The sequence below is a fragment of the Lepus europaeus genome, chromosome 15, assembly GCF_033115175.1.
Source record: "Lepus europaeus isolate LE1 chromosome 15, mLepTim1.pri, whole genome shotgun sequence".
NCBI lineage: Eukaryota > Metazoa > Chordata > Mammalia > Lagomorpha > Leporidae > Lepus > Lepus europaeus.
In genome coordinates, this window is record NC_084841.1 from 7160356 (window position 1) to 7175926 (window position 15571).

General features: G+C 53.2%; 1 protein-coding gene across 1 annotated transcript; it reads left to right on the top strand.

The window, feature by feature from the left end:
• Window positions 1-80: 80 nt before the first annotated feature.
• Window positions 81-12618, top strand: CCT5 (chaperonin containing TCP1 subunit 5). Its single transcript, XM_062211839.1, has 11 exons — window positions 81-273; window positions 3398-3458; window positions 3887-4051; window positions 5182-5380; window positions 5945-6137; window positions 6209-6358; window positions 8204-8323; window positions 8938-9123; window positions 10535-10672; window positions 10996-11176; window positions 12349-12618. The coding sequence occupies exons 1-11, from the start codon at window positions 169-171 to the stop codon at window positions 12474-12476; spliced, it is 1626 nt and encodes a 541-aa protein (XP_062067823.1). The 5' UTR covers window positions 81-168; the 3' UTR covers window positions 12477-12618.
• The last annotated feature ends 2953 nt before the right edge of the window (window positions 12619-15571 follow it).

The following is a 15571-nucleotide window of genomic DNA, read 5'->3' on the forward strand; positions in this document are numbered from 1 at the left end:
TCCAGAAGGTACTGTCTGGCGTCAAACTAGTCTCAGTTGAAAAATAAGTCTCGCGCAGTCCTCATTGCGCATGCGCGAGCTGCTGCGCCCTCTCGCGAGAGGAAGGTGCGTTCTGTGTTCCGGCGTGGTCTCTGCCGGTTGCAGGGAAGTGACTCCTGCTGCTGAACCATGGCGTCCGTGGGGACCCTCGCCTTCGATGAATATGGGCGCCCTTTCCTCATCATCAAGGATCAGGACCGCAAGTCTCGTCTTATGGGACTTGAGGCTCTCAAGGTAAGGGGCCCGAAGACGCTCGCGGCGGGCTGAGGGGAGGCGGCCGCGTCCGGGGCTCTGCGCCTGCGCAGGCGGGCCGCGGTTTTCGCCATGTGCTCCCTGAAAGGCCGAGAATCGCCCCTCCCGGGGCGCATCTCGCTCTCCGAACGCGGGGTCCGGCGGCCCGCGAGCGCCGGACGGCGGCGATGGCCTCGGCGCCCCGCGCCGAACCCCGCGGCAGCGCCCGAGAACCGGGGTTCGCCCTGCGTTCGCGAGGCCGTAAACGGGGTCCCAGCGGGGCCCGAAGCTGCCAGCCCGGGGCGCCGCCCCGACGGAAAAGCGCTTCCTCGCCACGGCTGGGGTGGGCGGAGGGGCCGGCGGGACCCCTGATTGACAGGTGCAGAGGCCGGGGGCGCCCGGAGCTCCCTTGGGGGCTCGGGGCAGTGCTTGGGTCCGGAAGCAGCACGGTTCCCTCGCTGCCAGGGCGGGTCGTCTCTGCCGAGCCGGGGACTCGGGGCTGTTTGCTTCCCTTGCGGGGAAGAGGGCTCAGGCTGCGGGTCCTGCAGATGTATTCCATTGTTGGGCTCCAGGGATCCGCGGAGAAAGCTCCGGTGCTCGCACCGCACGTAAAGCACAGCTGAGCGACAGCTCGTTGTGTGCTGCCGCGGTAAACAGACGGGTGCTCGCAGGGCGCTGCAGGGTCGCATACGACTGAGTGGCAGGAGCGAGATGCGGGGCCGCCGGTCTAGAGCTGCTCTCAGCCGCGGCCTCGCTGCCGCCTGGGGCCAGATCACTGCCCCTTCGGGGCCCCGGCCCGTGTAGATGTTCAGCACTTAGCTTGGCCTCCACCCACTGTGCCGAGGCTCCCCCTGCCCAGCTGTACCAACCAGAAGTTGTCCTGGGGAAGAGTTCCCGCCACCACCACTTCCCTGGAGTTCTTGGGTTTCCCGTGGCGTGTGTTTAAGGCATAATTGTGTTTTCGCAGTTGGACCTTTTATGTCTTCTACACCCACCTGCCAGGTGGGTGACCACTGAGCCGCTTCGGGAAGTTGCTGTGTTCGAGGGGCGGCAGCTAGGTCTCAATCCTGGAGACACTAGGGATCGTGGAAGCCTTTGGAAGTCGTGAGCAGAGCATTTGAGCGTAGTTAACAGGCGGATTGGCTGCCTGGTTGTGGTGAATTTGAGAGGAGGAGGGTTCAGCGGTCCTGGGATTCTGAGGTTGCTTTGGGTCTGGTTAGGCTGATGATGGCAAGAAGAGAGAGGGAGGAAGCGCAGCCCAGTTACCTGTGGAAACGGGGAAGGGTCTTTCCCAGCCGGAGTGGAGGGGCAGGATGCTCTGCCAGGAAGACTGTTGGCAGTGACTGACACCCCCACCACCACCACCCAGGACTGCTCTGCTCTGGGAATGACTGAACCTGCGCCCGGGGTGCAGTGAGCAGCACGTTCTGAGTGTGGACGTCAAGCCCGAGGCCTGTGCACAGCACTGCCTGGATTGGCGTGGTTGAGTGCCCGGTTCTGTGTTGGGGTCATGGACTTGTCCCTGGCTCTCCTGCAGAGAAGTGGGACCGAAATATGTGAAGAATTGAAGGCAACAGGAAAAGAAATGACGTAAACCAAGACTTGGACATTCTCATGGGTGAAGGCTTTAAGCACTTTTTCCCCCTCGTCATTTAGAGCCTGAAACGTAATCTGTGCTTTACTGAGACTTCTTCAGTTAAAAATGGCAGTATGTTTTATCTTAACGCAGTAGTACCTGGGCTAGGGAGGGACTTGGGCTCTGAACGTGAGGAACCCAGAGGAGGGCAGGCTGGGTTTCCAGCCGCGCTGGCGGGGTCCTGTTGGGTCTGCAGTGGCTGTGTAGATCCGCGGAGCTGGAAGTGGGTGGAAGAACGTTTGCTTCTGGACGAGGTGTCTTCCTGTCTGCCAAATCCCTCACCGCCTTTGCTTTCTGCCTCTCACTCTCTCTTTAAAATCTTTACGTCTTTTACTCAGCAGTAGCTAGGGGTGGTGAGGAAAAACAAGTCACTCTGATATGGCTGTTCACCCTCCTGAAGAGGTTGCCAGCTTTGGTCTGTAATTATAACTTGGAATTTCAGCAGAGTGGAGGTAGAGTATTTTTTTGTTTTTGAGATTTATTTATTTGAAGAGTTAGAGGTAGAGACAGAGAGAGGTCTTCCACCCGCTGGTTCACTTCCTAAGTGGCCGGAGCTGAGCTGATCAGGAGCCAGGAGTTTCTTCCATGTCTCCCACGTGGGTGCAGGGACCCAAGGACTTGGGCCATCCTCCAATGCTTTCCCAGGCAGCATTAGCAGGAAGCTGGATCAGAAGTGGAGTAGCCAGGATTTGAACTGATGGATGCCTGCGCTGCAGGGCGGGGATTTAGCCTGCTGAGCCACAGCACTGGCCCCAGAGGAAGGTTTTTAAGCAAAAGAACAAACTGGTTAAAATGGCAGGCTACCTGACTATGTGCGCGCGCAGAATCGCTCCTACTAAATTGGCAGCCATTTGTCAGGACGTGGCTTCTTTCAGAATCAGTTGATCTTAAGAACTTGGACAGGCAAGGATGACTGCTGTGTGTGGGTTATATATCGGCTCAGCCAGCTGAAAGAGGTGTGTGTGCAGTGAGCCGTAGCATGACTGTTCAGGTGCCCAGTGCCTCTCAGGTCAGACTACGCGGGGCAGCACCTGCCGCGACGTGTTGAGGGGTAAGGGATCTGTCCAGGACACCTGGTCCTGTTTCATTTACATAAGAATCGCGTACTGAGGCTAGTACAGGGTGGCCAGCCCTAATCCAGAAATCTGGAATCCTCAGAAACCCACAGCTCTCTGAGTACTGACAGGATGTCCAAAGATGTTTGGATTTGGGGGCATTTCAGATTGCTTTGCTCAGCCTTTAAAGTCTATAAAATATTCTAGATCCAAAAAAATTGAAAATCTAAAATATTTCTGACCATACATTGTGAACAAGAGTTCTCAACCTTATTCTAGAAGTTGTAGAAACTTCTAGAGAATAGAAACTGTTCTGATGATTTTTGTGATCATCAGCTGTGTATTACTAACTATTGAATATATTATGCATCAGTTGTTCACTGTTAACTGTTGAAATCATGTGTAACGGAATATTTGATTTTTCTGTTTCCTTTAGTCTCATATAATGGCAGCAAAGGCTGTAGCAAATACAATGAGAACATCACTTGGACCAAATGGTAAGAGCCTGACATTCTGTGTTTGTTACAAGTTTTAAATCATAAAATAATCTGGACGACCTCGTCACGGAAAGATGGAGGTGGGTGCATCCTGAGAGCCGACACAGCCAAAGCTTTGGGGTACATTTCAGGTGTCTCAGATATGGTCATGAGCCGACCATGCCTCTAATTTCAGGGCAGACCTTTATTTTCCACTTGTCATTTCATTAATGTTTTCACAAAATCACAGCTATTTCCAGCATTTTGCTTTATATTAGCCAATCTAAAAATGAGAATATTGTTTATATTTGCTGAATTGCTTGTTCATGATAAACTGCATAGACCAGAACTGGCTCATGAGACCTCACTTTTTTATATTTTATAGTGCTTGGTACTGGCTGCAATTCTTTTTTTGCCCAGAGACCTTCTAACCGCTATTGTCTTTTTAGGGCTTGATAAGATGATGGTGGACAAGGATGGTGATGTCACCGTGACTAATGATGGTGCCACCATTCTGAGCATGATGGATGTCGACCACCAGATTGCCAAGCTGATGGTTGAGCTGTCCAAATCCCAGGATGACGAAATCGGGGATGGCACCACAGGAGTGGTTGGTAAGAAAAGGCAAAATGTGCTTTCTCATCTCAGAGGTATCACTTAGAATTTCAGGGCTGCCATGCCTGCCCAGGGAGACGACCCAAGGTAGAGAAAACATGTGGTCCACACTTAGCAAAGTGACAGTGACACGAACAGAAAGGGGGTCAGGGAGCCAGGTGATAGGAAGGGACCATCCCTTGTAGCATGTCGTTGTTGACTGGATGAGTGGATGCGGGGGGGGGGGGGGGGGGGCAGTATTTGCCTTGTGTGTTCTTAAGCTTCGGGTGTTTGGGACGACTTCGGGAGGTGATTATGGATCACACGTCATCTGATAGTTGGGTTTCCGTATAAAACGGGGATAGTGCGGTGATGTGGGAGAATGCTATTGTTCCTGGCTGTCTGCTAAAATATTTAAGCTTGGGTATTTAACATGGGGGCTGTGATGCCACTGGAGACCCCCGTGTCCCATATCAGAGCACCTGGATTTGAGTCCCTTCTCCACTGCCACTCCCAGCTTCCTGCGAATGCGCACCCTGAGAGGCAGCAGGGCCCCTGCAGGCCATCTGGGAGACCTGTGTTGAGCTCCCAGTCTCCTGGCTCCAGCCCAACCTGGTCCATGCTGCTGGGGCCTGCAGGGTTATACCAGAGGATAGGAGAGCTCTGTCTCTTTTCTCTCTGTTTATGTGTCTCTCCCTTCCAAACAAATAATCTGTAATCTCGACGTGTCGTGATTTCTGCAACCAATTCTCCAATACTTGAGTTGAAAAATCAGATGCACGTGTTGAAAAAGCGTGGCTCAATATCAGTAAGTAAGAAGACTACAGAAAGGAAACCTGAGGCCCCTTTTCCGCAGGTAACCTGTTTGCCAGGCATTTGTTGGGAAGCGTTGTGTGCCAGGCACTGTTCCAGGTGTGCTTGGAGAGCAGTAGATACTAGCGTCCCTGAGGGTTGGCGCCGGAAAGAGACCTGTCAGACTCTGCGGGACCCAACAGAGGCTCTCCTGTAAAAGCAGGCAGCCTCAGCTTCTGAGATGACGTTTAGCCTAATTCTGGAGCCTTGTCACCTCCGAGGTCCAGCTCGTGTCACTGGTTGCGGGGAGCGTGAGGTTCTGACATTCTTCCTGACCTGAGTGCTGCCTTGTGTGCAGTGCTGGCTGGTGCCTTGCTGGAGGAGGCCGAGCAGCTGCTGGACCGGGGCATCCACCCGATCAGAATAGCCGACGGCTACGAGCAGGCCGCCCGCATTGCCATCGAGCACCTGGACAAGATCAGCGACAGCGTCCTCGTGGACATGAAGGACACCGAGCCCCTCATCCAGACGGCGAAGACCACCCTGGGCTCCAAAGTGTACGTTGAGGTGGGAGGGTCCGGCTGAGCCTTGGTGGAGGGGTCCGCTTGTGTGCCTGTTGGGGAAGCAGCGTGAAGTGATCGCTGGCGATTCTAGACTGGCTTGATGAGCAGTCTGTTCAGAGGGTGAGAGTTCAGAATGGCGGCCCCGTCTGTACTCGGTGTGGGGCTGCGGGGAGTGGGGAGTATGCCAGGTAGGCTGCCCTGTCGGGGCCCTTCTGTTCTCAGAGATGGCGCGCCTCCTGCCTTTCCCGTCCTATTAAACTTGTGAAATGCTAGTGGAAGTGTTCGCTTCTGCCGTAGACCGTGGAGGTTTACAGACATTCCTAACAGTTGTAAATGCTCGGTCTCAGAGTTGGTGAAAATGAAAGATCTGTTTTTTTCCTTCATGTGAGTCCGTGGATCCCAGACGAGGAATCCAGCTGCGGGTGGTGGTGCTGTCCCTGCCTAGAAGGCGGGACAGCCTTGCTTCCGTAACTGTGTGCGAGTTCCTGGTCATCGTGTGGTCTGCTTCGGTTCCCATGACCGTGAGACGGAGGTGCCGAGCGTGCTGTGCTGTTTCAGGGTCAACAGCTGTCACCGGCAGATGGCTGAGATCGCGGTGAACGCTGTCCTCACGGTGGCGGACATGGAGCGCAGAGATGTGGATTTCGAGCTCATCAAGGTGGAAGGCAAAGTGGGCGGGAGGCTGGAGGACACTCAGCTCATCAAGGGCGTGATCGTGGATAAGGATTTCAGTCACCCACAGATGCCGAAGGTAAGTCGCCGCCTGCCACAGCTGGGCCCCGCGTCTCAGTCCTTAAATCCACAGTGTCATTGTCCTTGCAGAAAGTGGAAGACGCCAAGATTGCAATTCTCACTTGTCCATTCGAACCGCCGAAGCCGAAGACCAAGCACAAGCTGGACGTGACCTCTGTGGAAGACTTCAAAGCCCTTCAGAAGTACGAGAAGGAGAAGTTTGAGGAGATGATTCAGCAGGTGAGTCTGTCGTGGAGCTGCGCAGTGGGAACTCGGGTGCGGGCACTTCGTTCTGTGGCCACAGGTGACATTCGCACTGTCGTCTGCCCTCACCTTGAAGTGTACGGGTAGTAAACAGACACAGTGGGAAATGCACAGAGAGCTGTAAAAGGGGAGTGTTAAATGGTGACAAGCAGGGTGGTTGGGAGAATGGGCACCATTCCCTGGAGCTGTGTGTGAGGTTGTACGGATTTGCTGCTCTGGACAGGCTGGGCTGGGCCGGGATGGGCCAGGCCAGGCATGCCACGTGGTGCACACCACCAAGGGTAACCTGAAGCAGGATCCCTGGCAGAGTTGTTAGAGACTTGTCTGACGATTGGATGGGACATTATTTACTGTAGCAAGCACTCCAGCAGGCGTTTTAATGCCTGGTCTAGGGACGTTGAGGGATTCAGTTATTTCTTCGTGGTTTGTGACTGCTGCAGACCAGTGGTGTGAGCACTAAAGGAAGTGAAGGACGGTGGTGGGAGCAGCCGCCCTCGTGTCCATGCAGGGAAAGGCAGTGGGGCTGGGCCCAGGGACTGCCTGCGAAAGGGCTCTAGGAAAGGGGTGCAGAGCAGAGCCCGGGGAGGAGGTTCGGGGTCCTGCAGGGCTGGGTGTGAGAGGAGAGTTCCGGGCCATGCCAGGCTGGGTGGCTCCTGCTGCAAGCCTGAGTGGGCAGAGCCGCCCCGTCACAGTTGTAAAGAGAAGCCCGGTGTCTGAGGTACACTGGGGAGAAAGAATGAGTGAGTGACAAGCAGTGACCCAAAGAGGAACCTTGTAGGGGACTGTGAGGTCCAAGAAGGCCCTTTCCCATTTTGAGAGGAGAGGGGAAGTGACTGGCGTTCTGGGAGAAAGCGGAACAGGTAGGTTCTTGGGGGGCTGCGGGCTCGGCCTGCGGCCAGGATGTGGTGGGAACACTGCCTATGAAGTGTGCTGTGGAACGGCCTCAGGTCCAGGGAGTTGGGAAGGAAAGAAGGGTGGAGGGTGTGATCTGGGAGGCCGGGTCGGCACAGGCAGCAGGGATTGTGGGGCACGGTGCGGTCACCACGGGGAGGGATGGGCCGTTCCAGCCACCGCCTCCTCGGAGGAAGAAGGGTTAGGGTTATGCTAGAAGCAGGATTGCAGTCAGTCAGCCGAGACCAGCTCGGTACGCTGTCTGATGAGAGCACACCCCGGAGAGATACCTCCAAAGGTGCACCAGCCTGTCGGCTCTGGGCTGGAGGGAAGCTTTGGGGACAAATCTTTTGCTTCACTATAACAGTGAGATTCAGCATGAATTGTTGATTTTTTTTTTTTTCTTAAGATGGATTGATTTGAAAGATAGTTAGAGAGAGAGAGACCTTCCATCCTCTAGTTCACTCCCCAGATGGCTACAGCAGCCTCAGCTGGGCCAGTCTGAAGCCAGGAGCTTCTTCTGGGTCTCCCACACGGGGGCAGGGCCCAGGTACTTGGCCATCCTCCACTGCTTTCCCAGGCACAATAGCAGGGAGCCTGATCGGAAGTAGAGCAGCTGGGACTCAAACAAGTGTCCAAATATGTGATGCCTGTGCCACAGGCAGCGGCTTTATCCACTGTGCCATGGCACCAGCCCCTGTTGTGGCTTATAAAGCATAGTTCTGAAAACTATGCCTATTGATAGAAGTGCATTATTCGGAGTGAATAGAAAAGTAGCGACTTACGTTTTCCTTGCCTCTTCTGTGCGGGGGTGGGGCTTATTGCGATGCGCCCAGGTCACACCCCCATGCATCTCCCCCTTCTCTGCGGATGTTTGCAGCAGAGAACATAGCTGCCTGTGACTGACATGACGTGGCGTTCTTTTCGCAGATAAAGGATACTGGTGCTAACCTTGCTATCTGCCAGTGGGGCTTTGATGACGAAGCCAATCATTTACTTCTTCAGAACAACTTGCCCGCAGTTCGCTGGGTAGGCGGGCCGGAGATTGAGGTAGGAACTGCCCGGGGAAAGGCCTTTCTAGGGGGAGGGTTGAGCTTAGAAACGCACGTGTGTATTTAGGCACTCGCTTTGGATAACCACGGCGTGCCCAGGCTTGGCAGGTGGGAGAGAGACAGGTGCTGGGCCCTTTTTCCTGGTTTGAATGAGCGGTGCTGTGGGTCTCAGGTGTCTCGGCTTTTGGAAATGTTTTCTACATGTCTTCTCATTGCCTCTCTGAGGCGGGAAGGTCTGGTCCCCGCCCCGTTGTCAGTCAGGTAGTAACCACTGATTCAGGTGCCAGTGGGGACCCTGAGCACGCAGCCTGTTGGGTCCTCTCCACAGCCCGGTGGCAGGTAACTCACGAGCTGGGCCCAGAGGGGAGACCAGGCCACAGGCTTGCAATGCTGGGATACACAGTGTGGGGGGAGCCAGGACCCCCAGATCTTCAGAATATGTTCATTTAAAAGGTTCCTTGCATTGAACTTGAAGGGTTTTAGCAGGAGTGGGGCAGTAGTTCCAGTAAACAAGAGTCCAAGATCAGGGTTGACTGATTTGCGGTCCAGTTTTAAGTGTTAACTGTCGGCTGACTGTGTCTTGTTCTGTCTCCCCGACGCACCCCAATTTAGCTGATCGCCATTGCCACGGGAGGGCGGATCGTGCCGCGGTTCTCAGAGCTCACACCTGAGAAGCTGGGCTTCGCTGGGCTTGTCCAGGAGATCTCCTTTGGGACAACCAAGGACAAGATGCTGGTTATCGAGCAGTGCAAGAACTCCAGAGCTGTGACCATTTTCATTCGAGGAGGAAATAAAATGGTGAGAGTTCACTTACTGCACATTGTTTCTGATCTTGGTACATCGTTTGCCCTTAATGTATTTGTCAGGTAATCGCCTTAAGAAAAAGTCACTTTTCTCTGAGAAGCATGAAGTATTGTGGTGTCAGATGGCTGAAGACCCTGTCAGTGTCAGGTTTACAAAGCACGTTTGCCTCACTGTGGTTGGGTCCCATTTCCAATCCCTTCATTCTTCAAGAATGAATTTTTGGCACATTGTGGTGAATGAATTGTGAGGTTTTTCCTGGTTGAATTTTCACTCCCTTGCTTGATGGTGTGTCCTGGAATGAGTCACTGTGGCTGCCTCTGAATGGTAACGACATTGTGGGAGGAGAGATGTGACAGTAGAAATCATCTGAACAAGGCCGGCACCGTGGCTCAACAGGCTAATCCTCCGCCTTGCGGCGCCGGCACACCGGGTTCTAGTCCCGGTTGGGGCGCCGGATTCTATCCCGGTTGCCCCTCTTCCAGGCCAGCTCTCTGCTATGGCCCGGGAAGGCAGTGGAGGGTGGCCCAAGTCCTTGGGCCCTGCACCCGCATGGGAGACCAGGAGAAGCACCTGGCTCCTGGCTTCAGATCAGTGCGATGAGCCGGCTGCAGCAGCCATTGGAGGGTGAACCAATGGCAAAGGAAGACCTTTCTCTCTGTCTGTCTCTCTCTCTCACTATCCACTCTGCCTGTCAAAAAAAAAAAAAAGAAAAAAAGAAATCATCTGAACAAATGAAGGTTGTGTAAGTAACTGCAGTAGGCTATCTCCATTTGTTTGTTTTGGAATTTATTTTGAAAAGCAGAGATGGAGAGAGGCTGGTGCTGTGGCATAGTGAGTAAAGCCAATGCCTGCGGTGCCAGCATCCCATATGAGCCCTGGCTGCTCCACTTCTGATCCAGCTCTCTGCTATGGCCTGGGAAAGCAGTAGAAGATGGCCCAAGTCCTTGGGCCCCTGCACCCATGTGGGAGACCCGGAAGAAGCTCCTGACTCCAGGCTTTGATGGATCAGCCCAGCTCCTGCTGTTGTAGCCGTTTGGAGAGTGAACCAGTGGACGGAAGATATCTCTGTTTCTCTGTAGCTCTGCCTTTCAAACAAATAAAGAAATCTTAAAAAGAGAGAAATCTACCATCTTCTGGTTTCTTCCCCAAATGGCTGCAAAGACCAAGGCTGAACCAGGCCGAAGCCAGGAGCCTCTTCCAGGTCTCCTATTTGTGTGGGCAGAGTCCCAAGCACTTGGGCTGGCGTTCTCTGCTTTCCCAGGCACGTCAGCGGGGAGCTCTCTGTTATTTTTAACCAAGATGGTTCAATGGGAGCTGTTAGGAATGTAGAGTAAACTGTGGCCAGGTTTGGGTTCTGAAACGAGTAGATCGTGACAGCATTCATTCAGACAAAGCTCTTCCCCAGATCATCGAGGAAGCGAAACGGTCGCTGCACGACGCTCTGTGTGTCATCCGGAACCTCATCCGTGATAACCGGGTGGTGTATGGAGGAGGCGCGGCGGAAATCGCCTGTGCTTTGGCAGTCAGCCAGCAGGCAGACAAGGTAAGAGGGAGACCGCGCCGGGACCTTTCTAGACACTTGTCTCGGGTCCTCGCCCCTACCGCCGTAGCGTTTCTCAGCCCTCTTCAGCCATTCCGTGCTTGACAGCAGTAATTAATCTCTGAAATTCAAAATTGATTTATATCGTAACTTAGAGCAAAAAGAACTGCTTTGCTCTGAGACATCTCGATAACTGTAGCCTGCAGTGGCATTTTTTGATAGATCAGAAGTAGTCAAGATGGCCTGAAAGTATAAACTGATCCCAGACTACTGCCAGGCTGCTCTGGTTTGCTGAGTGTCCTTACCGCTCCCGTGTGCCCTTGCAGTGCCCGACCTTGGAGCAGTACGCCATGAGGGCTTTCGCCGACGCCCTGGAGGTCATCCCCATGGCCCTGTCTGAAAACAGTGGCATGAATCCCATCCAGACCATGACGGAAGTCCGAGCCAGACAAGTGAAGGAGATGAACCCTGCTCTGGGCATCGACTGTTTGCACAAGGGAACAAATGGTGAGGACAGAGGGGCTGGAGGCTGGGAAGAGCCTGGTTGGGTGACCACATCCCCTGAGGGCCTTGTGCTGCTGCACCTGGGAGGGAGGAGGGCAAGTGGGCACCATGCAGAGGGGCAGAACGGGAGGGGCGGAGTCCCTCCTGGGGACCTGCTCACCTCTGAGGGCCCCGCCCCCAGCCCCACGGCAGTGTCTGGCATTTCAGCCTGAGTTGCAGAGGGCACAGCTGTGTTTTATTCAGACTGAATAATTATCATGTATGGCTGAGTGGTGTGTAACATGTGCCATGGGACTCTGTTCTTTGTAAATATGTAAACATAGTTTGGGTATTCAAGGCCTGGATTTTATGATTGCCTTAAGAGGTCATTAAGACTGGTAGTCCTGTAGGGCAACATAAAACCCATTTTAGTGTTAATAAACTGTAACGTGGCACCGTTCCTTGAAGATGACGTGATTTCTGTTGTTGGTCTTAGTGGTCCGTTGAAGTGGGTTCTGGAGATGATACAGAGCTGCTCTCCAGTGGACTTTGAGTCACAGTGTGTTACGTGGTTTACAGGGAGTTGTCAGAAAGTGGAGTTGAATGTTTAGAGTCTGCAGTTTTCCATAGGACCCCTCCCATCCCGCAGACGACAGTGTTTACAGGTGGGGTCCACTGTGGGCGCTGTGCTCTGGTGACCTAGCGCTCAGCTCTAGAAAAGGCGGATGACGTCGGCCTGTAGGAACAGGGCTCCCATTCGTTTCATGCTCATTGCACCACGCGTGGGTCCTGGCCACAGACCCTGCCAGGTGTGGAGGTTTTGTGTGTGTTTTACTTAAAAGTATAGTTGTGTTCTGTTTTTCATGTCATATCCAAGAATTTTAATAATAGCAGCTTTTTGTCATTTAGTTAACGCTTTTATTTGACTACCTGCATGTGATGAAAATTAAGCATTTCCTGGTCTGCTTGGGGATGCTGAGCTGCTCGGGTCAGATTTCCCTGACGTGAGGGTGCAGATGGAGACGCCGCTGAAAGGTTCCTCTCTGGAGCTTGTCCTTGGGAAGCGCCCCTGCACCCCCACAGCTCTGCGAACCAGCTTCCCCGGAGGAGCACCGATGCCATAAACCAGAGCTGCTTATTGACTCTCAGGTAACACGTGGCTGTTGTAGGATAATCGGTGTGCTTGCTTTTTTCAGACATGAAGCAACAGCATGTGATAGAAACACTGATTGGCAAGAAGCAGCAGATCTCTCTTGCGACACAGATGGTCAGAATGATTCTGAAGATCGATGATATCCGTAAGCCTGGAGAATCTGAAGAGTAAGACAAAGAGTAGAGTACGATGAGCCAGTGAGACCCCCTGCTGTGATTAAAGAATGGGTGTCTCGCGACTCGCCTGTTATTTATTATGACGTCCTTTTCAGACTCTGTAGACGCTACAATAAAACAGCTGTTTGGTAACCATAGTTTCACGTGTTCAAAACTGTCATTCTAAGAATACTCAAGCTTTTGTGTTCATTGTATTTTTTAAAGATTTATTTACTTATTTGAAAGAGTTACACAGAGAGAGGAGAGGCAGAGAGAGAAAGAGGTTCACTCCCCAGTTGGCCACAACGACCAGAGCTGCGCCGATCTGAAGCCAGGAGCTTCCTCCAGGTCTCCCATGTGGATGCAGGGGCCCAAGGACTTGGGCCACCTTCTACTGCTTTCCTTGGCCATAGCAGAGAGCTGGGTCGTAAGTGGGGCAGCCAGGACTCAAACCAGCATCCATATGGGATGCCGGCATTGCAGGCGGCGGCTTTACCCATTGCGCCACAGTACCAGCGCCTGTGTTCATTGTATTGAAGGGAGCTCTTTAATCTCCAAGTTTAGGGAATGTTCATTGTAACATCCAATAAATGCTGCCTTAATTAAAGGGGTTCAAGTAGACATTTTTCAGGCTATTAAAGGTGGGTCTTTCTATTTTGTTTTTTGGGTTCTGTTTTTTGTTTTTTGTTTTTCACTTTATATGGAAGGCAAAGGGACAGAGCTCTTCCGTCTGCTGGTTAATGGGTAAACATTAGGTTTGTTCTCAGCATTTATTTTAGCATTGAGAGAAGTGTGGACTTGATCCTCTTCCTGTCTAAACAGCTGAATCTTTTGTTGTAGCCACCAGTGCTGGATGAGTGTTTCCACCCCAGAATTAGGGGATGCCTTGGGTGCTGTTACTGGGTTACACCCCAGCATGACGACAAGGCCACATCTTCTGCTTTACTCTGGTCCTAGCCCTGTCATAAGCCCAGGTCACTTTGTGTGCAGTGTCAGAGCTGGACACCAGCTGGACTCTGGCCAGGGGGGCAATGGTAGCCCAGTTCCACCAGAGGGACAGAGCTAGTGAAGGTACAGTGATTACAGATGTGCACAAGAGTGGTGTGGATTCTCACTGCTGGAACAGCCCTAGTGGTGACAGCCCTCCAGTGGGCCGGTTCCGAGCACCTTCCTGACTGCCACCCTCCTCCCAGCCCAGTGGCGAGGGCCTGTTTCCTGTTCACAGCGTCCCCAGCGTCTCAGCCCGTGAGGGTGGAGTCTACGCAGACCCAGGCGCTCTGACCCGAGTTCCATCTGGCCGCCCGCCCTGCGGGTGCTGTGTGTGGCTCCAGAAAGTTTGTGAAGGTCACTGAAACACCACCGGAGCAGAGGGTCCTGCTGATTGGTCACGGTCAGGTTCCCCAGAATTAGGACCTGGTGACGTTGTGCAAGTTGGCGGGAGGAGTGTGTTCCAGGGTAATGAACCTGGACACTTAACAACTCCGTGTGTTTTCTCAACACATTGGTGTATGGAGTGGTTTGCTAAAGACCCTGTGGGTGTAAGGATATGTGCTGATACAATTTGAGCTATGGGACTACACAGCTGAGCATTGAAAACCCAACACCTGCTGAGCTGCCACCTGCAACCCGCTCCAGGTAAAGCCTGAATGACGACCCACTGTCCCCCCACGCCCTGCGTGGACCACTGAGAGTGGCTCCTGGAACTCCTGCCTGCCGCTGGAAACCCACCCTGAGAACTCCACAGGGGACCTGCTCGGCTCACGCCCCAGGCCCCAACCAAGGCGTCAACGCACACATGCCCCTCACTGCTGCTGCCCACCCCTGGTGAATGTGCAGGGTGCTCCAGAGAGTGGTGTGGTGAGGCCACAGGGGCGTCTGCCAGTGTGAACACGTCTCCCGTGAGACGGGCGCTTGGAGAGACCCACAGCCAAATTCCCTGGAGCCCAGCAGGGCCAGGCTAGTCAACGGCCACCCATGGGAGACAGAACTCAAGGCCAAATGGGAGAAAAACACTTCATGTGGCCAGAGGCCACGCAGGGCCCTGGGAGGTGTGGTACCGAGGTGCCCACTATGTCACCCACCCACCAACACATGCAGACCGCCCTGGGGCCCAAAAATACCAGTGTCGGCCAAACCACTGCCTAGGAGACAGCACAGTGAGAACTAACCCGTTGTTGTCTAGTTGGCTTTAAAAGAAAACTATAGGGGCTGGTGTTGCAACATAGTGGGCTGGGCCTCTACCTGGGGCACCAGCATCCCATGTGGGCGCCAATTCTGGTCCCGGCTGCTCCACTTCCAATCCAGCTCTCTGCTATGGCCTGGGAGGGCAGTGGAGGATGGCCCAGGTGCTTGGGCCCCTGCACCCACCTGGGAGACCCAAAGGAGGCTCCTGGCTTCGGATTGGCCCAGCTCAGTTGCCGCCATTTGGGGAGTGAACCAGCAGATGGAAGATCTTTGTTTCTCGCTCTCTCTAACTCTACCTCTCAAAAAAAAAAAAAAAAACTGCAGAAGCTGACACTATGGCATAGAGGTTAAGCCAGCAATATTGGCATCCCATATGGGCAGCAGTTCCAGACCAAGCTGTTCCACTTCCAATCCAGCTCCCTGCACATGCACCTGGGAAGGCGGTAGAATATGGCCCAAGTGCTTGGGCCCCTGCACCCACATGAAAAACCCAGAGGATGCTCCTGGTTTCTGGCTTCGGTCTGGCCCAGCCCTAGCCTTTGTGGACATTTGGGGAGTGAACCAGTAGATGGAAGATGTCTCTCACTGTCTCTCCATATCTCTCTCTCTCTAACTCTCCTTTCAAATAAAATAAATCTTAAAAAAAGAAACCTACAATCTATGCCTTCTTGATTTCCCCTACCTGTGTCTATGTGTTGAAATGTTGCACTATATCCCAAAAAATTGCAAGTATTGCATGTTAATCAAAGGAATTTCATTTGCTTAAAAAAATTTGCTCAAAAAATGTCATTTGCTTAGCTTGACAGAATTGAGTCAGCGGAACCCATATGTTGCAGTCTGTGAATGTCACAAATTCAGTTCTCCTAAGACAAAGGAAAATGTCTAAGCTCCTCGTCTGGCCTGGCTTACAGTGCAGGTCTCCACAGC